At 45.0% G+C, this 27,327-nt stretch overlaps 1 protein-coding gene and 1 long non-coding RNA gene across 2 annotated transcripts in view; one reads left to right on the forward strand and one right to left on the reverse strand.

Annotated features, from left to right (window-relative positions):
• The window catches only part of LOC120999677 (gastrula zinc finger protein XlCGF57.1-like), a 354,101-nt gene that overhangs the window by 167,549 nt on the left and 159,225 nt on the right, over nt 1-27,327 (forward strand). Inside the window, exon 5 of the mRNA XM_040430692.1 lies at nt 20,082-20,179. Within this exon, the coding sequence (XP_040286626.1) occupies nt 20,082-20,179 (98 nt within the window). The remainder of the gene's footprint in view (nt 1-20,081; nt 20,180-27,327) is intronic.
• On the reverse strand, nt 13,010-13,397 carry LOC120999746. Its single transcript, XR_005778606.1, has 3 exons — nt 13,366-13,397; nt 13,159-13,282; nt 13,010-13,048 (listed from the first exon to the last, which is right to left on the reverse strand). It is a non-coding gene; the product is annotated as an uncharacterized LOC120999746 (long non-coding RNA).

Consider the following 27,327-nt stretch of genomic DNA (forward strand, 5'->3'; position numbering starts at 1 on the left):
CACAAGGCCCGCGGGCCGAATCCGGCAGCGAGCGAGCTGGTGGCGGCGGCTGGGCACAGGGAGATGAGCGCTTCCATTGTGGAAGCGCTCATCTCCAGTCATCTGTATCGCCGTCCTCAGGGCAGCGATACAGATGCCTGCCTGTGCTGCGGTAGGGGAGGGAGAGGCGTGTCCCTTTCCCTTCCTCTGATAGGCTGCCGGCCTAGTGCCTGCAGCCTATCAGAGGCCGGCGCAGGCGGCGCGATGACGTCATCGCGCTGCCTGAGCCATACAGTGTGGGACACAGGCCAGAAGAGGCCTGCATCACTGACATGGAGGTAAGTATGTGTTTTTATTTTTTTTATTTTTTTATTATGTACAATACTTTTACTGGCGGGGGCTGTTATTACTGGCAAAGGGGGGGCTGTTATTACTGGCGGGGGCTGTTATTACTGGCACAGAGGGGCTCTTATTACTGGGGGCTGTTATTACTGGCACAGAGGGGCTGTTATTACTGGGGGCTGTTATTACTGACACAGAGGGGCTCTTATTACTGGGGGCTGTTATTACTGACACAGAGGGGCTCTTATTACTGGGGGCTGTTATTACTGGCACAGAGGGGCTCTTATTACTGGGGGCTGTTATTACTGGCACAGAAGGGCTGTTATTAATGGGGGCTGTTATTACTGGCACAGAGGGGCTGCTATTACTGACACAGAGGGGCTCTTATTACTGGGTGCTGTTATTACTGACACAGAGGGGCTCTTATTACTGGGGGCTGTTATTACTGGCACAGAGGGGCTCTTATTACTGGGGGTTGTTATTACTGGCACAGAGGGGCTCTTATTACTGGGGGCTGTTATTACTGACACAGAGGGGCTCTTATTACTGGGGGCTGTTATTACTGACACAGAGGGGCTCTTATTACTGGGGGCTGTTATTACTGGCACAGAGGGGCTCTTATTACTGGGGGCTGTTATTACTGGCACAGAGGGGCTCTTATTACTGGGGGCTGTTATTACTGACACAGAGGGGCTCTTATTACTGGGGGCTGTTATTACTGACACAGAGGGGCTCTTATTACTGGGGGCTGTTATTACTGACACAGAGGGGCTCTTATTACTGGGGGCTGTTATTACTGACACAGAGGGGCTCTTATTACTGGGGGCTGTTATTACTGGCACAGAGGGGCTCTTATTACTGGGGGCTGTTATTACTGGCACAGAGGGGCTCTTATTACTGGGGGCTGTTATTACTGGCACAGAGGGGCTCTTATTACTGGGGGCTGTTATTACTGGCACAGAGGGGCTCTTATTACTGGGGGCTGTTATTACTGGCACAGAAGGGCTGTTATTACTGGGGGCTGCTATTACTGGCATAGGGGGCTATTACTGGCACGGGGGGGGGGGCTGTTAATACTGGCACATGATTGGGGGCACTATAGGGGCATCTACTGAGGCCACAAAGAAGGGGTATTTTATATGGGCTCTCTGTACAGTACAATTTTATACTGGGACACATGGGGAGTACTATGGGGAAGGGGGGAGAGGAGTACTATGGGGTCATCTACGGGGGACACTAAGAAGGGGTATTTTATACTTGCAAATTATGGGGGACACTGAGGGCATCTACTGGAGCATTTTATACTGTTACATTATGGGGGGCACTAGGAGGAAGGAGGGTGTGGAGCACTATGGGGTCATTTACTAGGGGCACTATATAGGGGTATTTTATACTGGCACATTATGGGGGCACTATGAGGACATTAGCTCAAATGGGGGCATTACAAGGGGGTATTTTTTGCACTGTCACATTATAAGGAGAATTATTACTACTGGGGGGGGGGGCATTATGGTGGGCTTTATTACTCCCCCATGGTATGACCCCCTAGTAGCAGCCCCATCCTCTCCCTGCTCTGCTATCCCTCTGCACCTTCTCCAAATACATTTTATGAAATCTTTCTCATTCGGATAAAACACCTCATCAGCTCCACCGAGCCCCCGGCCAAAGTGTGGAAGTGGCGTCCGAGATCCCCAAGGGCCAAGCCAAGTAACTGTAAGTTTTCCGGCCCTTTGAGGGTGACCAAACTGCTGATGCGGCCCCCGATGAATTTGAGTTTGACACCCCCGACCTAAAGGGTTAACGACGTTTGTAAAATCAGTTTTAAATACCTTGAGGGGTGTAGTTTCTAGAATGGGGTCATTTTTGGGTGGTTTCTATTATGTAAGCCTTGCAAAGTGACTTCAGACCTGAACTGGTTTTTGAAAATTTCTGAAAAATTTCCAGATTTGCTTCTAAACTTCTAAGCCTTGTAACATCCCCAAAAAATAAAATATCATTCCCAAAATGATCCAAACATAAAGTAGACAAATGGGGAATGTAAAGTAATAACTATTTTTGGAGGTATTACTATGTATTATAAAAGTAGAGAAATTGAAACTTGGAAATTTGCAATTTTTTACAAATTTTGGGTAAATGTGGTATTTTTTTATAAATAAAAATGAATTCTTTTGACTTTATTTTACCAGTGTCATGAAGTAAACTATGTGACAAAAAAAACAATCTCAGAACGGCCTGGATAAGTCAAAGCGTTTTAAAGTTATCAGCACTTAAAGTGACACTGGTCAGATTTGCAAAAAATGGCCAAGTCCTTAAGGTGAAATAGGGCTGAGTTCTTAAGGGGTTAACAGTGACTTTCACAGTGACCGCCCCTTTAACAGGGACCTTCATAGCGCCCGCCTCTTTATTAACAGTGACCTCCACAGTGCCCGCCCATTTAATAACCGTGACCTCCACAGTGCCCTCCCCTTTAATCACAGTGACTTCCACATTGCCCGCCCCTTTAACTGTGACTTTCATAGCGCCCGCCCCTTTAACAGGGACCTTCATAGCACCCGCCCCTTTAATAACAGTGACCTCCACAGTGCCCGCCCAGTTAATAACAGTGACCTCCACAGTGCCCGCCCCTTTAATAACAGTGACCTCCAAAAATGCAGTAAAGAAAAATGGCTGGGTTGTTATGGAAACCTGGAGTATAACTGTGTTTATAGCAGTTGGGATTTGAAGAGAAAGACTTGCAGGCTTGTATTGGGGGGTGTGTGTGTGTAATTTTTTTGGGAATATCTCAGGAACGATACGTCTTAGAGAGCTGAGACCCGGTCTAAAACCTTCCCAGACACCTGATGTACTTGTGTGCCAAATTTGGTGAAAATCGGTCAAGTCGTTTGGTCGCGCATAAAGAACGTCTAGACAGACAGACAGAAACTAATTTTTATATATCTCATATATATATATATATATATATATATATAAATAAATTCATTTCTGTCTGTCTGTCTAGACGTTCTTTATGCGCGACCAAACGACTGGACCGATCTACACCAAATTTGGCACACAGGTACATCAGGTGTCCAGGAAGGTTTTAGACCGGGTCTCAGCTCTCTAAGACGTACCGTTCCTGAGATATTCCCAAGAAATCCCAACTACCATAAACACAGTTATACTCCAGGTTTCCATAACAACCCAGCCATATTTCTTTACTGCTTAAAGGGGCGGTCACTGTGAAAGTCACAGTTAAAGGGGCGGTCACTGTGAAAGTCACAGTTAAAGGGGCGATCACTGTGAAAGTCACAGTTAAAGGGGCAGTCACTGTGAAAGTCACAGTTAAAGGGGCGGTCACTGTGAAAGTCACAGTTGAAGGGGCGGTCACTGTGACAGTCACAGTTAAAGGGGCGGTCACTGTGAAAGTCACAGTTAAAGTCACAGTTAAAGGGGCGGTCACAGTTTAACAGTGACTGCCCCTTCAACTGTGACCGCCCCTTTAACAGTGACTTTCACTGTGACTGCCCCTTTAACAGTGACTGCCCCTTCAAGGAGCGGTCACAGTGAAAGTCACGAAGCCGGGTCCTTCTGCTAGTATTTATATAACTATAGCAAAAGGACCCGGCTTCGCACGGGTATATTTAATTTAATGTTTCTGTGTGTCGTTAAAAGATATTGACAGTATCCCCAATAACAGTGAACTCCACAGCCCCTCACCCCTTAACACTGACCCCCCCCCCCTCCACAGTACCCTGATGACTTAATAGTGACCTCCACAGCAGCTTCCCCTTTAATAGTGGCCCCTGCCCCCTTAACAGTGACCTCCACAGCAGCTGCCAGTTTAATAGTGGTCCCAGCACCCTGCCCCTTTAAGGTAAGGGCTACATGTCGACATGTGACGCGTGACATTTTGTCGTACCAATGTCGCACAACAATTTTGATAATGATAGGCTATGGTGTCGCACTGCGACATGCTGCGAAACGACAGTCGCAAAAAATCCATCCAAATTGGATGCATGTAGCAGTGTAGTTGTACCCTATGTGTCGTGCGACCTATTGTCGTTGTGTAGCCCTTTAAGTATGGGATATACTTAAATATGTTTGATGCAGAAAAGCACAAGACACAAAAATAGGAAAATAAAAACCTGGTAGGGTAAAAAAAAAGGATAAAAATTTGAAAACCATGCCAGGACTTGATCAGGCTAACCTGTGACTAGGGATGAACGAATCGACTTCGAATGAAACATCCGAAGTCGATTTGCATAAAACTTTGGTCCAATACTCTACGGAGCTCCGTAAAGTATTAGAATGAATTGGCTCAGTTGAGCCACAGTTATTGCTTGGCGAAGTCTCACGTGACTTCGCATAATAACTTAATAGATTCATTTTTACTGTAAAAAAACATTTCCCGAACTCGGAACCTTGAAACTGAACCCGAGTTCGGGTAATGTTTTTTTACAGTAGAAATTAATCAATGACGTTATTACGCGAAGTCATGCGAGACTTCGTGAAGTAATAACTTCGGCTCATCGGAGCCAATACATTCTAATACTGTACAGAGCGCTCGCTCCGTACAGTATTGGACCGAAGTTTTATGCGAATCGACTTCGGATGTTTCATCCGAAGTCGATTCGCTCATCCCTACCTGTGACTTATTAAAAAGTTCAACTAAAGGCTCAAGCCAGTATTACATTGCAAAAGCTCATTACTGACAAGGTGTTGCTGGTCACCTGATGATCGAGCGAAACGCGTGTTCATCGGTTGATCCTGTCGTTCGTGCAGGCACATAAATGATCGTTTCTGGGCAGCAGATTACTGTTTAGATAGCACAATCTGCTGCCCAGAAATGAAGCTGCTGTATGAGGACGAGTGATCGCAACTCGCTCTCATACTGTGGAGGTAATCGCTGCATGTAAATGCTGCACTTCACCCCCCAGTGAATTAGCACTTCCTTCCCGGCATTTGGCTTCTCCACGACGCATGTAAATGCACCAGGGGGGTTGCCTACCCCTTACTATATAAGAACATCCCCAGCCGCCCTTGTATGCAGTATTTTGCAGATCTGAGAGAAAGCAGTGTTATTGCTGTGCTCTGTGCTTTCCTGTGTCCTTACATTAGTTAGTTTACATATATAATACAGATAGTTAGTGGGAGATAGTCAGTGTAGGTTAGATAGTGATATAGTGTAGCTGAGATTTGAAGAGAAAGACTTGCAGGCTTGTATTGGGGGGGGGGGGGTGGCCATACATACATACATATTGCTATGATGTCACAAGTTCACAACAATACTTAGTGCACCAATCACTAATAAGTAGTCAGACCTATTAAAATGTGAAGTTGCACGTAGTGTGCAAAAATATTTGCATCATTAGTGCCGATTTCGCAATCGGGAATATATTGGAGCACTCTATCTGCATATAAAGCTATTGTGATGTTCTGCCGTGCCAACCATTTTCTCCAGTCTCAGGAAACTTCTAGCAGCTTGAAAAATGTAGCTATAGTGACCCACGCCTGTATTTCGCGCGCATTACATTGCTGATTTTTCGCGATCAAGAAAATAATCTCGAATTCGCAAATATATGACGAATATTCTACCAAATATTCGCTAAATATTGCAAATTCTAATATTGCCCCTGCCGCTCATCACTATTCCGGACCACATTTAGCCTCTCTACTGCCTGCATTTCCTTTAGTCCAGACCTAATACTTCACATATTCTTCTGAGTTCCTTTTAATATTCATGGAAGGGGCCATTATTTTAAGTGAATAAAACTTCTTTCTCCTTTGTGTCTTCTTTATTACAAAATTATACGGATGGGATATGTTCTATATTCCTGACCAGTAAGATGACAGCTTTGCTTCAGTATTTCCATAATGAAGTGTGAATGAAGCCAACCAGGATGGGCATTTGCTCCCACCCCCCCGCCCACAATGCATCAGTCAGCTTTGATCACAGCAGACAGGGAGTTAAGGGCTCTTTCACACTTGCGTTATTCTTTTCCGGCATAGAGTTCCGTCAAAAGGGCTCTATTCCGGAAAAGAACTGATCAGGCATATCCCAATGCATTCTGAATGGATAGAAATCCGTTCAGTTTGCATCAGTATGCCTTCCATTCAGTCACTGTCAGGCGTTTTGGCCGGACATACTACCAAAGCATGCTGCGGTATTATGTCCATCCAAAATGCCTGATCAGTTGCCGGAATCGGCATTAATTCCTATTGACTTGCATTAGTGCCGGATCCGGCATTGCAAAACAACTGAAGACGGGAAAACTGTGAAAAAGACTGCAAGACGGATCCGTCCAGCCGCATGACAAGCGGAGAGACGGATCCGTTCTTGCAATGCATTTGTAGACGGATCCGCACCCGGATCCGTCCATAAATGCTGTCAGTTGTCACACTGATCGGCGGATCCGGTAGGCAGCCCTGACGACTGAACTGCCTGCCGGATCACACTAATGCTAGTGTGAAAGTACCCTAAACAGTGATCGATTTTGGTCAAGCAGGATGATACTTGTGGTCCTACTTTTTCGGGCACAATAGCAGAGTCCATGTGATCATAATGTTGAAACAGCTTAGTGCAGGTCTTCTGAGAACTCCAGTCTGTTCCATACTAATATGACACTGATCATCAAGGGGTTAGGTTATACATCAGAATGCATCATTAGGCAGCAGATCCACATATGTCACATTTCCTAGATCTAAACTTTAAACTGGTTTCTCTGCTTTGTGAGCTCTCTGATGCCGAATAAGACCTGATTGATAGGTAAAATATTTCCCACATTGTGAACATGAGAATGGCTTCTCTCCTGTGTGAGTTCTTAAATGTTGTAGAAGACTTGATTTATCAACATTTTTCCCACATTCACAACATGAAAATGTCCTCTCCATTGTGTGAGTTTTCTGATGTCTATAAAGACCTGATTGCCAACTAAAACACTTTCCACATTCTGAACATAAAAATGGCTTCTCCCCTGTGTGATGTCTTAGATGACTCACAAGATGCGATTTCCGAATAAAACTTTTCTCGCATTCTGAACATGAAAATGGCTTCTCCCCTGTGTGAGTTTTCTGATGTAGAAGAAGACTTGATTTAAGAGCAAAAAACTTCCCACATTCTGAACATGAAAATGGCTTTTCCCCTAAGTGGATTCTCTGATGGGTTGCAAAATAGGACTTCTGACTAAAACATTTCCCACAGTCTGAACATGAATATGGCTTCTCCCCTGTGTGACTTCTCAGATGTGCAACTAGAATAAATTTCCTGGTAAAAGATTTTCCACATTCTGAGCATGAAAATGACCTTTTGTCTCTATGATTTCTCTCATGCAAAAAAAGGTAAGATTTCTTTTTTAACTGTGTTTCACATGGAAGTATTTTCCCACATTTCTGCTTAGCTCTTGTTTTGCCAATTAGTGGTCGACTAGATGAAGGTTTCTTGTAACCAGTGGCATTGGCGAAAAGATCTCTGTGAAGAACTGAGGGTACCTTAGGAGTTATTAAATTAGCTTGGTTGGTATTGTTATCTTCTGCTTCATGATAGGAAGATAAATGGAGATGCTCATAGGAGTCCCTCATCCCATCTTCACCTGGAGATTGAAACAAAAAAACAGTAAAGTAAGAAAATAAAACATGTAATAAAACAGTTTATGTATATTTTCAGTAAGTAAATCACATGTACTTATATAACAGCAAAAACAAATGACAGAAAATATCACTTTTAATTTTTTTGTATACAAAGGTCCAAGAATATAAACATTTGTAGAGATGGCAACAAGTGTTTCAATCCAGACCATACAGTATAATACACCCCAATGTAAGACAACAAAAGCTCCAAAAATTCAAGAGATACTCCCTCCAAAATGTATATAATATATATCATGGGAAGCAAATTCAGCAAGAACATGTACACACCACCAGTGTATATGTTCACTGTATTGCCCTAACATATGCTGTACAATAGGGTATGTCACTCACATGCTTAATTAACTTTTCACATAAAAAAACGAGCAGGTGGCAACCAATTTGATTCCAAATATAATCTTTCAGACACCCTAAATGGGCGTCTAACATGTGATTCGATCCTATACCTATATGTACCGGATGTATACCTGACTGCTTTACCTGTTGTTGAAGGCTTATTAGCCGACACGCGTCCTTGTATACACAATGTTTTTTGATTGATACAATAAAGGTATAAACCTTGAAGCAAGCTTCGGTTGCCGGGATCTTTCTTCACTTGTAACTGCTGAGATAACGGGCAGTGTAATAAACAGGAAGCAGTGCTTGCATGGAGTGCCGCCGCCGCCTCTTCAAACAGCTGATCAGCGGGGGTGCCAAGTGTTGGACCTCCGCTGATCAGATATTAATGACCTATCCTGACAATAGGTCATCAGTATAAATGGCAGGACAACAACTTTAAGGTCGCCTTCCTGGTTTTCCTCTTGTCCAGTGAAGGTTTAGCCTGGGCCACTCCATTGGGAACGAGATGCCCCCTTGACCTATAATTTACAAGACTTTCTGTCTACTTTCCGCAAGGTCAGTTTAGGAAGCGTCTCAGGGAGACAGCATAGGAGAAAAAACCTCTACATTGGTACCCATGTCTCAGAAGCCCCCTTGGTTTCTCCTTCTTTGATTCTAGCCCAGGAGCCCATACAGCTGAACAGAATCACACTGTCAGAGGAGGACCATCAGAGGAGGACCATCAGCACAGGCACATTAACAATTTGTGCACATACTGCCGTGGCAATTGACACTATGGGGGAGATTTATCAAACTGGTGTAAAGTAGAACTGGCTTCCATAGCAACCAATCCGTTTCCACCTTTCATTTTTCACAGCTCCTTTGGAAACTGAAAGGTGGAGTCTGATTGGTTGCAATGGGCAACTAAGCCAGTTCTACTTTACACCAGTTTGATAAATCTCCCCCTCTGTTCGCCCGCTGTGGCCCCCGGTATTTTCAACATTCAGAGCAAGGAGGAGGAGACGCCAGTGTCTGTCCTTCTCCCTGACAGCAGCGCTGTCCAATCACAGCTCAGAGCCAGGGAGGTTTTTTTTCTCCCTGGCTCTGAGCTCTGCGCTGTGATTGGACAGCGCTGCTGTCAGGGAGAAGGGGAGACACTGGCGTCTCCTCCTCCTTGCTCTGAATGTTGAAAATACCGGGGGCCACAGCGGGCGAACGGAGCGGCGCCCAGGAATAATAGTAAGTGCACTTAGATCCCTGGGCGCCGCTCTATGCAGCCTGCTACTAAGTTCATATTCTTTGGACCCCTGAAAGGTCCTCTTTAACCACCTCCTGACCGCCTAACGCAGGGATGCGTCTTGCGGGCGGCCTGGTTATTCCTCCTGGACGCATATACGTGTCATCTCGCGTGAGCCGAGATTTCCTGTGAACGCGCGCTCACAGGACCGCACGTTCACAGGATCGTAAGGTAAACGAGTTGATCTACAGCCTGCCAGCGGCGATCGTTCGCTGGCAGGCTGTAGATGCGATTTTATTAACCCCAGAAAGGTATATTAGATGCTGTTTTGTTAACAGCGTCTGATATACCTGCTACCTGGTCCTCTGGTGGTCCCTTTTGCTTGGATCGACCACCAGAGGACACAGGCAGCTCTGTAAGTAGCACCAATCACCACACTACACTACACCCCCCCCTGTCCCTTATTAACCCCTGATCACCCCATATAGACTCCCTGATCACCCCCCTGTCATTGATCACCCCCCTGTAAGGCTCCATTCAGACGTCCGTATGTGTTTTGCAGATCCGCAAAACACGGAAACGGCAATGTGCTTTCCGCATTTTGCCTATCCGCACATTGCCAGAACTATATAGAAAATGACTTTTCTTGTCTGCAATTGCGGACAAGAATAGGACATGTTCTATAGGCTCTACAAAAAACACAGTGTTCGCCCAATTAGGCCTGATCTTGTGCGCACACTTGCGTTCAGTCCGCCCCACCGCAATGACAGAAATAGTTTTTTTTCTGATCACTGCAAAAACACCGTAAAATCGCTGTGGCGCTATAAAGATCACTTTTGAGGGGCATGGCGAGTTCATAGAAGATTTTTTTTTTTTGGCACAAGTTAGCAGAAATTGATATTTTTTTTGTTTTTTTGTTTTTTCTTACAAAGTCTCATATTCCACTAACTTGTGACAAAAAATAAAATCTTACATGAACTCACCATACCCCTCACGGAATCCAAATGCGTAAAAATGCCCTGTGAAATCCTAAAGGTACTCATTGGAATTTGGGCCCCTTTGCGCATCTTGGCTGCAAAAAAGTGTCACACATGTGGTATCTCCGTACTCAGGAGAAGTAGGGCAATGTGTTTTGGGGTGTATTTTTACATATACCCATGCTGGGTGAGAGAAATATCTCTGTAAATTGACAACTTTGTATAAAAAAAATGGAAAAATTTGTCATTTACTACTACTACTGTCATTTCTACTTCTCCTGAGTACAGCGATACCAAATGTGTGACACTTTTTTGCAGCCTAGGTGCGCAAAGGGGCCCAAATTCCAATGAGTACCTTTTAGGAGGGCATTTTTAGACATTTGGATTCCAGACTTCTTCTCACACTTTAGGGCCCCTAAAATGCCAGGCCGGTATAAATACCCCACATGTGACCCCATTTTGGAAAGAAGACACCCCAAGGTATTCCGTGAGGGGTATGGCGAGTTCATAGAAGATTTTATTTTTTGTCACAAGTTAGTGGAATATGAGACTTTGTAAGAAAAAAATAATAATCATTTTCCGCTAACTTGTGCCAAAAAAATAAAAATTCTAGGAACTCGCCATGCCCCTCACGGAATACCTTGGGGTGTCTTCTTTCCAAAATGGGGTCACTTGTGGGGTATTTATACTGCCCTGGCATTTAAGGGGACCTAAAGCGTGAGAAGTAGTTTGGAATCCAAATGCGTAAAAAATGCCCTGTGAAATCCTAAAGATACTCATTGGAATTTGGGCCCCTTTGCGCACCTAGGCTGCAAAAAAGTGTCACACATGTGGTATCGCCGTACTCAGGAGAAGTAGGGCAATGTGTTTTGGGGTGTCTTTTTACATATACCCATGCTGGGTGAGAGAAATATCTCTGTAAATTGAGAACTTTGTATAAAAAAATTGGAAAAGTTGTCATTTACAGAGATATTTTCACAGGGCATTTTTTACGTATTTGGATTCCAAATACTACAAGTGACCCCATTTTAGAAAGAAGACACCCCAAGGTATTTCGTGAGGGGCATGGTGAGTTCATGTAAAATTAAATTTTTTGTCACAAGTTAGTGGAATATGAGACTTTGTAAGAAAAAAAAGAAAAAATTCAATTTCCGCTAACTTGTGACAAAAAATAAAAACTTCCATGAACTCACTGTGCCCATCAGCGAATACCTTAGGGTGTCTACTTTCCGAAATGGGGTCATTTGTGGGGTGTTTCTACTGTCTGGGCATTGAAGAACCTCAGGAAACATGACAGGTGCTCAGAAAGTCAAAGTGCGTAAATTAATTTTTTTGCACCATAGTTTGTAAACGCTATAACTTTTACCCAAACCAATAAATATACAATTATTGCATTTTTTTTAAATCAAAGACATGTAGAACAATAAATTTAGAATTTTTTTTATATAGAAATGTAGTTTTATTTGAAACATTTTACAACAGAAAGTGAAAAAATTTCATTTTTTTTGCCAAAATTTCGGCCATTTTTGATTAATATCAAAAAAAGTAAGAATGTCAGCAACAATGAAATACCACCAAATGAAAGCTCTATTAGTGAGAAGAAAAGGAGGCAAAATTCATTTGGGTGGTAAGTTGCATGACCGAGCAATAAACCGTGAAAGTAGTGTAGTGCAGAATTGTAAAAAGTGGTCTGATCATTAAAGGGCTTCTGTCACCCCACTAAACAGCATTTCAAAAATCGCGCGCCTGTGTTGATTCGGCGCAGGCGCTCTGAGATTAGGAGGCTCGCCTCCTCAGCGCTCCCTCAGTGCGCCTGCGCCGATGACGTCACCGAAAGAGAAGACGTCATCGGCGCAGGCGCACTGAGGGAGCGCTGAGGAGGCGAGCCTCCTAATCTCAGAGCGCCTGCGCCGAATCAACACAGGCGCGCGATTTCTGAAATGCTGACAGGGCCAGTCGGAGGAGGAGAGCGCTTGCTGGCCCTGTCAATCAACAGGAGGAGGGGGCGGTTTTTTGCGGCTGCTACCAGCAAGTAGACGCCCTACTTGCTGGTAGACAGGTAATTAGCATATCATAAAAGTATATTTTTTGACATATCTACTGAACGAAAATGATTAATAACACAATGTATAGATATATTGCAGGATAGGGATTATAAGCACACACAAAAAAAAAAAAAAGAGTTTAGTGGGGTGACAGAAGCCCTTAAAGGGGGTTTAAGCTAGGGGGGCTGAGGTGGTTAATTACATTCATTGGTGGTGCAGTGCGCCCTTCCAAAGCCCCCACGCCGACCCCCCCCCCCCCATTATCACTGGCCACAAGCCCCTGCCCCTCATTGCTATATGGTGGCCACAGGGTCCTATCCCCTCCATTGGTGGCAGTGGCAGATTACACTGCTGGGGCTCAGATCGTTACCATGGCAGCCAGGACGCTACAGAAACTACAGATTTTTGTTGTTGTGTTGTCATGTGATGGTGACAGCTCATCACCTCCCCCTCCCTGCAGAGTGATCTCTGCACAGCTCACAGAGCATGTCCACATCTCTCTGGTGGATTTCTCTGACTGGATCCATCTATAGGAAATACACACAGTGACTGAATACATTGTCTACATGTGATGATCAGATGAATCTGACTCTCAAAACTGTTCTCCCCTCTACAGTCATGGAAGGTCTCCTCTTACCCGGTGATGTGAGGGACTGGCGATTCTCCATCATGACGTCCTTGTACAGATCCTTGTGTTCTTCTAAATACTCCCACTCCTCCATGGAGAAATAGACAGCGACATCCTGACACCTTATAGGAACCTGACAACACAAGGACACAGTCATTACCAGACCCCTCCCTTGGCGTTATTGTATAATGTCCCAGCATTCCCAGCAGCGCTCACCTCTCCGCTCAGCAGCTCAGTGATCCTGGTGGTAAGTTCTAGGATCTTCTGCTCATGTATCAGGGAATGAGGTGGAGGCTCGGTGATGGGGCTCTGGGTCCTGCTCCATCCTCCTGACACACGGGGTGTCACACACTCACCAGATGACTTCTTCACTACTGTGTAATCCTGTGTACGGGGAGACGCCGATCACTACAGAGATTCTAAGAATCTTTCACCATTCCAGACATTTCCCTGGTTTATTACTAGAGATAAGAGAGATGTCACGTGAGACTCTCACCTCTCCAGTTATCAAGGAGATGATCTCCAGGGTGAGGTCTAATATCCTTGCAGCCATGTGGTCTCTGTCCTTCTCCATCCTTGGTGGGTCATTGATGGAAAGGACCATGGTATTTAAAAGAAGAGAGTCCTGAACCTAAGAAACCTGAGGGAAAGAAGGAGGATTGGGAGCAAAATCACATCTGAAAGAAGATCTCCAAACAATCAGCCATATTCCACCTCTATAGACACACAGGTATATAGACCCTTACACTATAGCGGTCTACACACCTGTATTATATAACTACGGATACACAGATAACTAGCGTCACCAGCGCAGTAAATAGTCATCTATGGGGGAAATAACCTGTGGGGTCTTTGTTTTTTGTGGATGTCGCCTGTTTTTTGCAGGATAAGTTTTGCAGGATAAGTTTTATTTTTAATGGCACAGTTTGTATCCATTCTTATTTGGTCTCTTGATGCAGTTCCACTCTTTCGTGGAGAGATCACCCACCAGGCCGGCTGGGGTTATCCCATCACAATGATCACTGTTAATGATTTGACAGTGATCGTTTTTGTAAATTTTACCTGATTGTTGTCTTTCGTCTCCCCTGGTTACGGCCACCTCTCACCTGTTGAATCCTGTGGCCGCGCTTGCGCAGAAGACTGAAGATTTTCTCCCGGCCGGGCAATGTCCTGAACGTGCACGCCGCCATGATGACTTCTTCCTGGCCAGTATAGTACAGAACCGCGAACGCGCACGCCGGCTCTATACTATACAGGCCAGGAAGAAGTCACCATGGCGCATGGGCAGCAGCGTGCGCGTCCAGGACATTGCGCAGCCCGGCCGGCAGAAAATCTACAGTCTTCTGCGCAAGCGCTGCCTGGCCGGGAGAAGACGTCAATCAAGCCCAGCCAAATCCAGGAAGTGAACGTCGCGCTCGCCGCAGGTAAGTATGAAAACTGCTGATGGGAATACCCCTTTAAGGCCTCTTTCACACGGGCGTTGCGGGAACATGCGCGATTTTTCCGCGCAAGTGCAAAACATTGTAATGCGTTTTGCACTCGCGTGAGAAAAATTGCGCATGTTTGGTACCCAAACCCGAACTTCTTCACAGAAGTTCGGGCTTGGGATCAGTGTTCTGTAGATTGTATTATTTTCCCTTATAACATGGTTATAAGGGAAAATAATAGCATTCTGAATACATGTCACTCCGGTCGTCACTTGGTCCATCACATGATCCATCACTATGGTAAAAGATCATGTGACGGACCATGTGATGACTGGAGTGACGTCAGCAAAGAAGACAGAAGAGAAGCCGGGCTGCGCGATCAAGTGGATTAAGGTGAGTTTAATTTTTTTTTTAACCCCTCCAGCACTATTGTACTATGCAGTCTGTATTCAGAATGCTATTATTTTCCCTTTTATAACCATGTTATAAGGGAAAATAATAATGATCGGGTCTCCATCCCGATCGTCTCCTAGCAACCGTGCGTGAAAATCGCACCGCATCCGCACTTGCTTGCGGATGCTTGCGATTTTCACGCAACCCCATTCATTTCTATGGGGCCTGCGTTACGTGAAAAACGCACAAAGAGGAGCATGCTGCGATTTTCACGCAACGCACAAGTGATGCGTGAAAATCACCGCTCGTGTGCACAGCCCCATAGAAATTAATGGGTCCGGATTCAGTGCGGGTGCAATGCGTTCACCTCACGCATCGCATCCGCGCGGAAAACTCGCCCGTTTGAAAGGGGCCTAACAGTAAAACAGATCGGGCAGGCTGTTCCGGCTGGGAAGAGCCTGCCGGATCCATCCTTGCCGGGCGCAGCCGTATGCTGCTGGCAATCTGTCCGACCCCATTGACTATAATAGGGTCCAGCGGAGATCCAGCTCTAACCCAGCAGATATACATAGTAACGGCTGGACGAAAACTGCGGCATCCTCTGTAGATGTAACTAGCTTTTAGCAATTCTGCAATTTATATATTTTAAAGGGGTCGTGTCACTTCAGCAAATGGCATTTATCATGTAGAGAAAGTTAATACGAGGCACTTACTAATGTATTGAGATTCTCCATATTGCTTCCCTCGCTGGCTGGATTCATTTTCCCATCACGTTCTACACCGCTCGTTTCCACGGTCGCTCTGCAATCCAGCAGCAGTGGCCGTTCTTGCACAGCATTAAAAAAAAAAAAAGACTGTGTGAGCAGAGACTCTCTATGGCCGGTGCTGCCCCCTGCTGGCTGGACCTGCTATATGTCACCTATAGAACCGCTCCATTCTAATAAACCCAGAACCAAGACCAATAACTGACCTGCAGATCTCACCTCCTGGGGCTGCAGGACCTGCGATGACGTCACACTGGTCACATGACAGGAAGGGACCACACAGTGAAAAACCTCCCCTGCTTTACTCCTCCCCTCATGTGACTGATCACATGACTGTGACATCATCAAAGGTCCTGTAGTCACTAAGATCCCTGACGTTATATCCTGGTGACTTCAGGACCTGTGATGACACACTGGTCACATGATAGGAAGTGCTAAATAGTGAAAAACTGCATTGCTTTACTCCTCCCCTCATGTGACTGATCACATGGCCATAATATCATCAAAGGTCCTGGAGTCAATAAGAATTCACCGATATATTATGATAGATGCTAGAATGGATTTGTTAGAAGGAGGTCTGTGACGTCACTGGTCACATGCTCCTTCATGGTCACATGACCAAATGTGGGAAGTGCTGACAAACCCGGACTGCAGGAGGAGGAGGGGCTGTGCCTGTAAGCAGCCTAGTGAGGGGGGATGTGCTGGAGTACACAGAGCTTCATAGGGAGCAGGTGAGGGGCAGCATATGGAGCTCATATATGAGGGGGCAGCGGGTTCAAGTGGAGTGGAATCTGGTGCAATTACGCGGGCGCATATCTGAGGTGGGGGGCTTTATGGGGTGTAAATCTGTGAGGGGGGGGGGGGGCATGTGGTGTATTCTGGGGGACATGAGGCACAGATCTTTGGTGAGGGTCTTCCTGGGAAGTAAGGTGTGATGTCAATGGTCACGTGACTTCGATGCTACTCACACTTTGGGGAGAGCTATGGGTAGCGGGCACAGATGGCGACCTGTGTGCTGGGGGGGGGGGGCAGAGATGGCGACCTGTGTGCTGGAGGGGGCAGAGATGGCGACCTGTGTGCTGGGGGGGGGGGTGGGCAGAGATGGCGACCTGTGTGCTGGAAGGGGAAGAGATGGCGACCTGTGTGCTGGTGGGGGGTAGAGATGGCGACCTGTGTGCTGGTGGGGGGTAGAGATGGCGACCTGTGTGCTGGGGGGGGCAGAGATGGCGACCTGTGTGCTGGAGGGGGCAGAGATGGCGACCTGTGTGCTGGAGGGGGCAGAGATGGCGACCTGTGTGCTGGAGGGGGCAGAGATGGCGACCTGTGTGCTGGAGGGGGCAGAGATGGCGACCTGTGTGCTGGGGGGGGCAGAGATGGTGACCTGTGTGCTGGGGGGGGCAGAGATGGCGACCTGTGTGCTGGGGGGGCAGAGATGGCGACCTGTGTGCTGGGGGGGGCAGAGATGGCGACCTGTGTGCTGGGGGGGGCAGAGATGGTGACCTGTGTGCTGGGGGGGCAGAGATGGCGACCTGTGTGCTGGGGGGGGCAGAGATGGCGACCTGTGTGCTGGGGGGGGCAGAGATGGCGACCTGTGTGCTGGGGGGGGGGGCAGAGATGGCGACCTGTGTGCTGGGGGGGGGGGGCAGAGATGGCGACCTGTGTGCTGGGGGGGGGGGGGCAGAGATGGCGACCTGTGTGCTGGGGGGGGCAGAGATGGCGACCTGTGTGCTGGAGGGGCAGAGATACTGTCTGTACCTGGGGAGTAGATGCTAGAGTGGAGTTGTTAGAAGGAGGTCTGTGACGTCACTGGTCACCTGCTCCTTCATGGTCACACAGAGCTTTATAGGAGCAGGTGAGGGGCAGCATATGGAGCTCATATATGAGGGGGCAGCGGGTTGAAGTGGAGGAAACTGGTGCAATTACGGGGGTTTAGTACAGATCCGGATGTATTCTGGGGGATATGAGGGCACATATCTGAGGTGGGAGAGCCTTATGGGGTGTAAATCTGTGAGAAGGGGGCATGTGGTGTATTCTGGAGGACATGGGGTAGATTTGGGGAGGGGGGCTTTATGGGGTGTATTCTGGGGCCATGCGGATGCAGATCTGTGGGGAGGTGGCATGTGGTGTATTCTGGGGACATGAGGCACAGATCTTTTCTCCATATGCTGCCCCTCACCTGCTCCCTATGAAGCTCTGTGTACTCCAGCACATCCCCCCTCACTAGGCTGCTTGCAGGCACAGCCCCTCCTCCTCCTGCAGTCTGGGTTTGTCAGCACTTCCCACATTTGGTCATGTGACCATAAAGGAGCATGTGACCAGTGACGTCACAGACCTCCCTCTAACAACTCTGCAGGTCAGTTGTTGGTCGGGGGAAGTGGGACTTGGTTCTGGGTTTATTAGAATGGAGCGGTTCTATAGGTGACATATAGCAGGTCCAGCCAGCAGGGGGCAGCACCGGCCATAGAGAGTCTCTGCTCACACAGTCTGGAGGTCAGGAGGGGAGTTCTCCTCAGACATGTCTGCTCTCCCCCTGGAATATTAGGAGACCCCCAGACCCCTGTAAGAGGGGCTGTTCTCCTGGATTAGAGGGGTCTTCCATCACACACTGTTCTGTGATGTCACTAGGATATGGAGTCAGTGTGTGGTCGGTGGGGACAACCTCTTCTAGATAAAGGGGCTGCAGCGCTGTGTCCTCTCCTCACTGTCCCTGCACAGCGGAGGCCGGAGCTCTAATGAGCAGGGACTGTGGAGGAGATTCAGCAGTAAAGCAGCTCTGCAGCCCCTCCATTCCCAGGATTAGTGGGGTCCTGATACAGACGATATTAAAGCCATAAATGGAACTAATGAAAATGTTAAATAAATATTTCGAATGTTTTAAAAAAATAAACAAAGTTTTTTCATTAAAAAATTGTCAAAAAAAAAAAATATATATAAAATAATATCACCGTGACCTTAACAACCGAAAAAAAAATTTTTTAACAAGTTCCTGCAGTCTGGCCCCTCGCGGCCTCCATCTTCTAGTCCCTGCACTATGGGCGTGGTCACATGTTACACTCCAGCCAATGAACGGCTTTAGCAGTGACGTGCTGCTTGTGGCCACATTCCCCCAAAACAGCTCAGGATATGATGACAGAAAACCACAGAATTGTTAAATTGTTAAAAAAAAAAAAAATACCCCAGTGTAAATATGCTATTGCTGTAATTGTTCCAACCCGTAGAATACGTTAAATTGTCATTTACATTACAGAATTGCTGTTAGTTTTTTTTGGGGGGGAACACGGTTGTATTTTTATTTTTTTGCTTTACATCCTCAAAAAAAAAAGAAAAATAGTTAATCAAGTTATATGTACCCGAAAAGTGTGCTATTAAGTTGCCAGATCATTAAGGATTGAATCAGACCCCACAGGTTATTTCCCCCATAGATGACTATTTACTGCGCTGGTAACGCTAGTTATCTGTGTATCCGTTATATAATACAGGTGTGTAGACCGCTATAGTGTAAGGATCTATATACCTGTGTGTCTATAGAGGTGGAATATGGCTGATTGTTTGGAGATCTTCTTCCAGATTTAGCTCTCAGTCCTCCATGTTTCCCTCAGGTTTCTTACTTGCAGGACGCTCTGCTTTTTAAAGATGATGGTCCTTTCCATCAATGACCCACCAAGGATGGAGAAGGACAGAGACCACATGGCTGCGAGGATATTAGACCTCACCCTGGAGATCATCTCCTTGATAACTGGAGAGGTGAGAGTCTCACATGACATCACTCTTATCTCTAGTAATAAACCAGGGAAATTACTGGAAAGGTGAAGGACTCTTAGACTATCTGTAGTGATCGGCGTCTCCCCGTACACAGGATTACACAGTAGTGAAGAAGTCGTCTGGTGAGTGTGTGACACCCCGTGTGTCAGGAGGATGGAGCAGGAGCCAGAGCCCCATCACCGAGCCTCCACCTCATTCCCTGATACATGAGCAGAAGATCCTAGAACTTACCACCAGGATCACTGAGCTGCTGAGCAGAGAGGTGAGCGCTGCTGGGAATGCTGGGACATTATACAGTAACACCAAGGGAGGGGTCTGGTAATGACTGTGTCCTTGTGTTGTCAGGTTCCTATAAGGTGTCAGGATGTCGCTGTCTATTTCTCCATGGAGGAGTGGGAGTATTTAGAAGAACACAAGGATCTGTACAAGGACATCATGATGGAGAATCACCAGTCCTTCACATCACCGGGTAAGAGGAGACCTTCCATGATTGTAGAGGAGAGAACAGTTCTGAGTGTCAGATTCCTCCATCATCTGATCATCTCATATAGACAATGTATTCAGTCACTGTGTGTTTTTCCTACAGATGGATCCAGGCAGAGAAATCCACCAGAGAGATGTCCAAGTCCTCAGTATTCCCAGGACTGTCCAGAGGAGAAACCAAATATCTCACTGGATCATCAGGTAGGTGAAGCTGAGGTTTCTACAAATCCTCTATAGACTGATGTAATGAAGCTTTCCACTGACCTCCCCCAGCAGCAGTGGAGTATACTGTAGGCTCCATTACATCTTTTTGGCTAAAAAATAATTTCTGGTGTCATAAAATATTGTATTAAATGTCCTCCTGTTTGGACATCCAATGGCAATTGAGATTAAATGTTGGTAAATGTAAAGTCCTGCAGTGTAGATGTAAGTCATAGACCTAATGACAGCACAATGCCAGGCAGCTGCATCTACGGCAGATACTGTCCTGTATTAACAGTCAGTGACTGACTCATCAGGGACAGAATCTTCCTGCTTTTGCAAAACATTATTACATCCTTATCTAGAATCAGGTCACCACAAAGGACAAGAGCAAGTGGATATAAGGTTCAGTTTCTAGAAGCAATGAAAGGCTTTTTACTAGAAAATGAAATAATGTAAGAACTGGAGGTGGTGAGCACAGCGTCCTCTCCAGGATAGGATCAGGTCATTTCATGCAGAAACCTTTCTGTTGATGTGTAAAATACTTGGCTGAATGTTGATCCTGTCTGATCACCACTTGAGGAGATCCTTCTCCTTTAGGACAGATTGGTTCATGTCTTCTAGGGGTGTTTGATCTTCACCTGGATACAAGATAAATTTGGGTTCCTTTCTCTGTTTTCTTATTTCTTTAATGTTGGATCCTTGCAGGAAAGTTTTGGTGAAACGATGAGTGGACTTGAAAAACCTGGATCAGTGTCTGTGAAAGGTAAGAGCCTTACATGAATCTTGTTTGACTGTAAATGTTTTTTTAATGGAAAAACTGATAGGAAGTTCAGAGAAACGTCCTCCTCCTCATCAATATTATTACTATTACTGTTAATAATTCATTTACTGCCATCATCTTCCTTGGCACCGGTACAATGTGACCATAATATGGACAGATACAAACACAACCAGAAAAATGACTGAAGGATAAAGGCTGATTCAGAGTAAAGGTCACATGATACGATAGGCCTTAGTTATGAACCTGGGGTTATATGGACACATGGGGAACATGTTGTGCCTTTAGGGGCTATTTGCACTAGTGGGAACCATATTGTAGCTGATCAGACAAGAAGAGAAATGGCTAATGAGTGGAGTGTGATTGTCATGTTCATGATGCTTGGGAGAAATGAATTCATGAGCACTTTTTACATGACTTATAGGGATGAGTGAATCGACTTCGGATGAAACATCCGATTTCGATTGGCATAAAACTTTGTTCCAATACTTAACGGAGCAGGAGCTCCGTACAGTATTAGAATGTATTGGCTCCGATGAGCCAAAGTTATTGCTTTGCGAAGTCTCACGAGACTTTGAGTAATAACTACATAAATTAATTTGTACTGTAAAAAAAAACATTTCCCAAACTCGGATTGGTTGCCACTTGCTCCAGTTTTGATGTGAAAAGTTTAAGTGACATATGCTGTTGTAGAGTATATGTTGGGGGTATACTCCTGAAAACTGATATTTTCTGTGATCTTTCTTTGCTTTTATGTGATTTACTTTGTACATTATACTGTTTTCTTGCATCTCCTTTTTACTTTGTTTCCTGGCTTGCTATTGTCTCTGTAAAGCTTGATCGGTTAATAAAAAAATATATTTGCTTCAGGAAAACACAAACTTTTTTTTCTTTTTCTTTTTTTTCTTTTTCCAGGTGAAGATGGGATGAGCGACTCCCATGGACATCTACATTTATCTCCCTATCATGAAGCAGAAGAAAACAACACCACACAAGCTAATTCAATAAATTCTAATGTACCCTCAGTTCTTCACAGCGGAGATCTATCCATTGATACCATTGGTCACAAGAAATCTTCATCTAGTCAATCATTGATTAGCAAAACAAAAGCTAAACAGAAACATGGGAAAATATTTCCATGCGAGAAACAGTTGAAAAATAATTATTTTTTTTCTTTGCATGAGAGAAATCACAGAGATAAACAGTCATTTTCATGCTCAGAATGTGGAAAATCTTTTACCAGGAAATTAATTCTAGTTGGACATCAGAGAACTCACACAGGAGAGAAGCCATATTCATGTTCAGAATGTGGGAAATCTTTTGCTCGGAAATCATACCTTGTGACCCATCTAAGAATTCACCAAGGGGAGAATCCAATTTCATGCTCAGAATGTGGGAAATGTTTTAGTCAAAAATCGGATCTTATTATACATCAGAGAAATCACACAGGGGAGAAGCCATTTTCATGTTCAGAATGTGGGAAATGTTTTATTCGGAAATCGCGTCTTGTGAGTCATCTAAGAACTCACACAGGGGAGAAGCCATTTTTATGTTCAGAATGTGGGAAATGTTTTGCTGTTAAATCAAGTCTTCTTCTACATCAGAGAACTCACACAGAGGAAAATCCATATTCATGTTCAGAATGTGGGAAATTTTTTGCTCTTAAATCAAGTCTTTTTCTACATCAGAAAACTCACACAGGGGAGAAGCCATTTTCATGTTCAGAATGTGGGAAATGTTTTATTCGGAAATTGCATCTTGTGAGTCATCTAAGAACTCACACAGGGGAAAAGCCATTTTTATGTTCAGAATGTGGGAAATGTTTTGCTGTTAAATCAAGTCTTCTTCTACATCAAAAAACTCACACAGAGGAAAATCCATATTCATGTTCAGAATGTGGGAAATTTTTTGCTCTTAAATCAAGTCTTCTTCTACATCAGCAAACTCACACAGGGGATAAGCCATTTTCATGTTCAGAATGTGGGAAATGTTTTGCTCTTAAATCAAGTCTTCTTCTACATCAGAGAACTCACACAGGGGAGAAACCATTTTCATGTTCAGAATGTGGAAAGTGTTTTAGTTGGCAATCAGGTCTTTATAGACATCAGAAAACTCACACAATGGAGAGTGAATGTGGGAAAAATGTTGATAAATCAAGTCTTGTACAATATTTAAGAACTCACACAGGAGAGAAGCCATTCTCATGTTCACAATGTGGGAAATATTTTACCTATCAATCAGGTCTTATTCGGCATCAGAGAGCTCACAAAGCAGAGAAGCCAGTTTAAAGTTTAGATCTAGGAAATGTGACATGTGGATCTGCTGCCTAATGTTGCATTCTGATGTATAACTTAACCCCTTGATGATCAGTGTCATATTAGTATGGTACAGACTGGAGTTCTCAGAAGACCTGCACTAAGCTGTGGCAACATTATGATCACATGGACCACAAGTATCATCCTGCTTGACCAAAATCGATCACTGTTTAGGGTACTTTCACGCTAGCGTTAGTGTGATCCGGCAGGCAGTTCCGTCGTCAGAGCTGCCTGCCGGATCTGCCGATCAGTGTGACAACTGACAGCATTTGTGGACGGATCCGGGTGCGGATCCGTCTACAAATGCATTGCAAGAACGGAACGGATCTGTCTCTCCGCTTGTCATGCGGAAGGGCGGATCAGTCTTGCAGTCTTTTTCACAGTTTTCCCGTCCTTCAGTTTTGCAATGCCGGATCTAATGCAAGTCAATGGGAATTAATGCCTGCATTCCGGCGACTGATCAGGCATTTTGGACGGACATAATACCGGAAGGCATACTGATGCAAACTGAACGGATTTCTATCCATTCAGAATGCATGAATGCATGTGATTAAAGCTGACTGATGCATTGGGGGGGGGGGGGGGGGGCAAATGCCCATCCTGGTTGGCTTCATTCACACTTCATTATGGAAATACTGAAGCAAAGCTGTCATCTTACTGGTCAGGAATATAGAACATATCCCATCCGTATAATTTTGTAATAAAGAAGACACAAAGGAGAAAGAGGTTTTATTAACTTAAAATAATGGCCCCTTCCATGAATATTAAAAGGAACTCAGAAGAATATGTGAAGTATTAAGTCTGGACTAAAGGAAATGCAGGCAGTAGAGAGGCTAAATGTGGTCCGGAATAGTGATGAGCGGCAGGGGCAATATTGAAATTTGCAATATTTTGCGAATATTTGGTAGAATATTCGTCATATATTTGCGAATTCGAGATTATTTTCTTGATCGCGAAAAATCAGCAATGTAATGCGCGCGAAATACAGGCGTGGGTCACTATAGCTACATTTTTCAAGCTGCTAGAAGTTTCCTGAGAAAATGGTTGGCACGGCAGAACATTACAATAGCTTTATATGCGGATAGAGTGCTCCAATATATCTGCGATTGCGAAATCGGCACTAATGATGCGAATATTTTTGCGCACTACGTGCAACTTTACATTTTAATAGGTCTGACTACTTATTAGTGCACTAAGTATTGTTGTGAACATGTGACATCATAGCAATATGTATGTATGTATGGATAGCAGAACCTCAGCTACACTATATCCCTATCTAACCTACACTGACTATCTCCCACTAACTATCTGTATTATATATGTAAACTAACTAACTAATGTAATGACACAGGAAAGCACAGAGCACAGCAATAACACTGTTGTCTCTCAGATCTGCAAAATACTGCATACAAGGGCGGCTGGGGATGTTCTTATATAGTAAGGGGTAGGCAACCCCCCTGGTGCATTTACATGCGTCGTGGAGAAGCCGAATGTCGGGAAGGAAGTGCTCATTCACTGGGGGGTGAAGTGCAGCATTTACATGCAGCGATTACCTCCACAGTATGAGAGCGAGTTGCGATCACTCGTCCTCATACAGCAGCTTCATTTCTGGGCAGCAGATTGTGCTATCTAAACAGTAATCTGCTGCCCAGAAACGATCTTTTATGTGCCTGCACGAACGACAGGATCAACCGATGAACACGCGTTTCGCTCGATCATCAGGTGACCAGCAACACCTTGTCAGTAATGAGCTTTTGCAATGTAATACTGGCTTGAGCCTTTAGTTTAACTTTTTAATAAGTCACAGGTAGGGATGAGCGAATCGACTTCGGATGAAACATCCAAAGTCAATTCGCATAAAACTTCGGTCCAATACTGTACGGAGCGAGCGCTCCGTACAGTATTAGAATGTATTGGCTCCGATGAGTCGAAGTTATTACTTCAAGAAGTCTTGCATGACTTTGCGTAATCACGTCATAGATTAATTTTTACTGTAAAAAAACATTTCCCGAACTCGGGTTCAGTTTCAAGGTTCCGAATTCGGGAAATGTTTTTTTACAGTAAAAATGAATCTATTAAGTTATTATGCGAAGTCACGTGAGACTTCGCCAAGCAATAACTTTGGCTCAACTGAGCCAATTCATTCTAATACTTTACGGAGCTCCGTAGAGTATTGGACCAAAGTTTTATGCAAATCGACTTCGGATGTTTCATTCAAAGTCGATTCGTTCATCCCTAGTCATAGGTTAGCCTGATCAAGTCCTGGCATTGTTTTCAAATTTTTATCTTTTTTTACCCTACCAGGTTTTTATTTTCCTACTTTTGTGTCTTGTGCTTTTCTGCATCAAACATATGAGTTTAAGTATATCCCATACTTAAAGGGAAGCTTTTGTCAAAAATGGCTATTTTCTCAATATTTATTTTAAACACTTAATTTTTGGCTGTTCTTTTTTGTTTCGGCAGTACTATACCATTGAAAATAAAATACTAAGTATTGTACTTCTGTTGTAGTCAGCAAACAGAGATAAAACTCAAATACAGATAGTTAACCAATTAGTTACTGTTGCCGTGGGTGAAAATTCTGTTAGTATACTAGTAGATTAGTAGAAATAGGATGACGGTTACAGCTCTATGGTTCTTTTAATAGACCTAGATAAAGAATCCTCATGAGAGCATTGGACTTATCAGGATAATGTGTGATGCTCTAATTCATTCACTTATTCCCCTTTCTGGTCAGAGTGAATGGTCTGAGAAAGTGAAGTGAGGCTTTTGTCATGCTAAAAGTGTAAATAAAGGAGGAAGTGAAAAATTAGGACAGGAAGTAGAATACATGGAGAAAACCATCCATAAAATTTTTTTTATATATATATATATATATCTTTTATTATAAAAATGAGTTTCTGTCTGTTCTTAATGCTCGACCAAACGACTGGACCGATCTTCACCAAATTTGGCGCACAGGTACATCCGGTGTCCGGGAAGGTTTTAGACCGGGTCTCAGCTCTCTAAGACGTACCGTTCCTGAGATATTTTAAAAAATAACCTGCATTAGCCAATAGATGCCTGCAAGTGTTTCTCTTCATATCCCAACTGCCATACACACGGTCACATGTCCCTTATCAACAAATAGAAGCTCCCAGGCCCTTAGTCTCCACATACACACAGTTTTACTTCAGGTTTCCATAACAACCTAGCCATTTTTCTTCACCTTTAGGCTAGTGCACGACACATAGGGCACAACTACACTGCTACATGCATCCAATTTTGATGGATTTTTTGCGATTGTTGTGTCGCAGCATGTCGCAGTGCGACACCATAGCCTATCCTTATCAAAATTGTGCGACATTTGTACGACAAAATGTCACGCGACACATGTCGTCATGTAGCCCGTACCTTAAAGGGGCAGGGTGCTGTGGAGGTCATGGTTAAAGGGGCAGGGACCACTATTAAACTGGCAGCTGCTGTGGAGGTCACTGTTAAAGGGGTGGGCACTGTGGAGGTCACTGCTAAGGGGGCAGGGGCCACTATTAAAGGGGAAGCTGCTGTGGAGGTCACTGTTAAGTCATCGGTCAGTGTTAAGGGGTGTGGGGCTGTGGAGTTCACTGTTAAGGGGGTGGGGTACTGTAGAGGTCACTGTTATCGGGGATACTGTCAATATCTTTTTCCGTACGCCTCCCACAACGGCACTCAGCAGGAGGGTACCCCGCCCCTAGGGACAGGAAACAACGTAGAAAGCAGAAGTTTAAGTGCCTCCTCCCCATTACCTTCTCCAGTTGTTTCCTGTCCCTTGGGATGAGTGGAAAGCGGGCAGGCTCCCTCCTGCCGAAGTACCATGCGCCCAGCCTGCGGTGAGTATTCCCTGCTTGTCAGGAGGGCTGTGGCAGAGCGGCGGACGCTGGGGGTGAGATACGGCTCCCACCGCATGCTTGTGGTGTAAGTCCTGAGTTCAGGCAGCCCCCGGACGGTGCACTGGCTCAGGGGAAGCCAGTTGCAGGGCCAGAAGGCGCGCGGGATCTCTGGGCCGAGATCTCGCGAGATCCGGTCACGTGACC

Source organism: Bufo bufo, chromosome 4 (assembly GCF_905171765.1).
Source record: "Bufo bufo chromosome 4, aBufBuf1.1, whole genome shotgun sequence".
Lineage (NCBI taxonomy): Eukaryota > Metazoa > Chordata > Amphibia > Anura > Bufonidae > Bufo > Bufo bufo.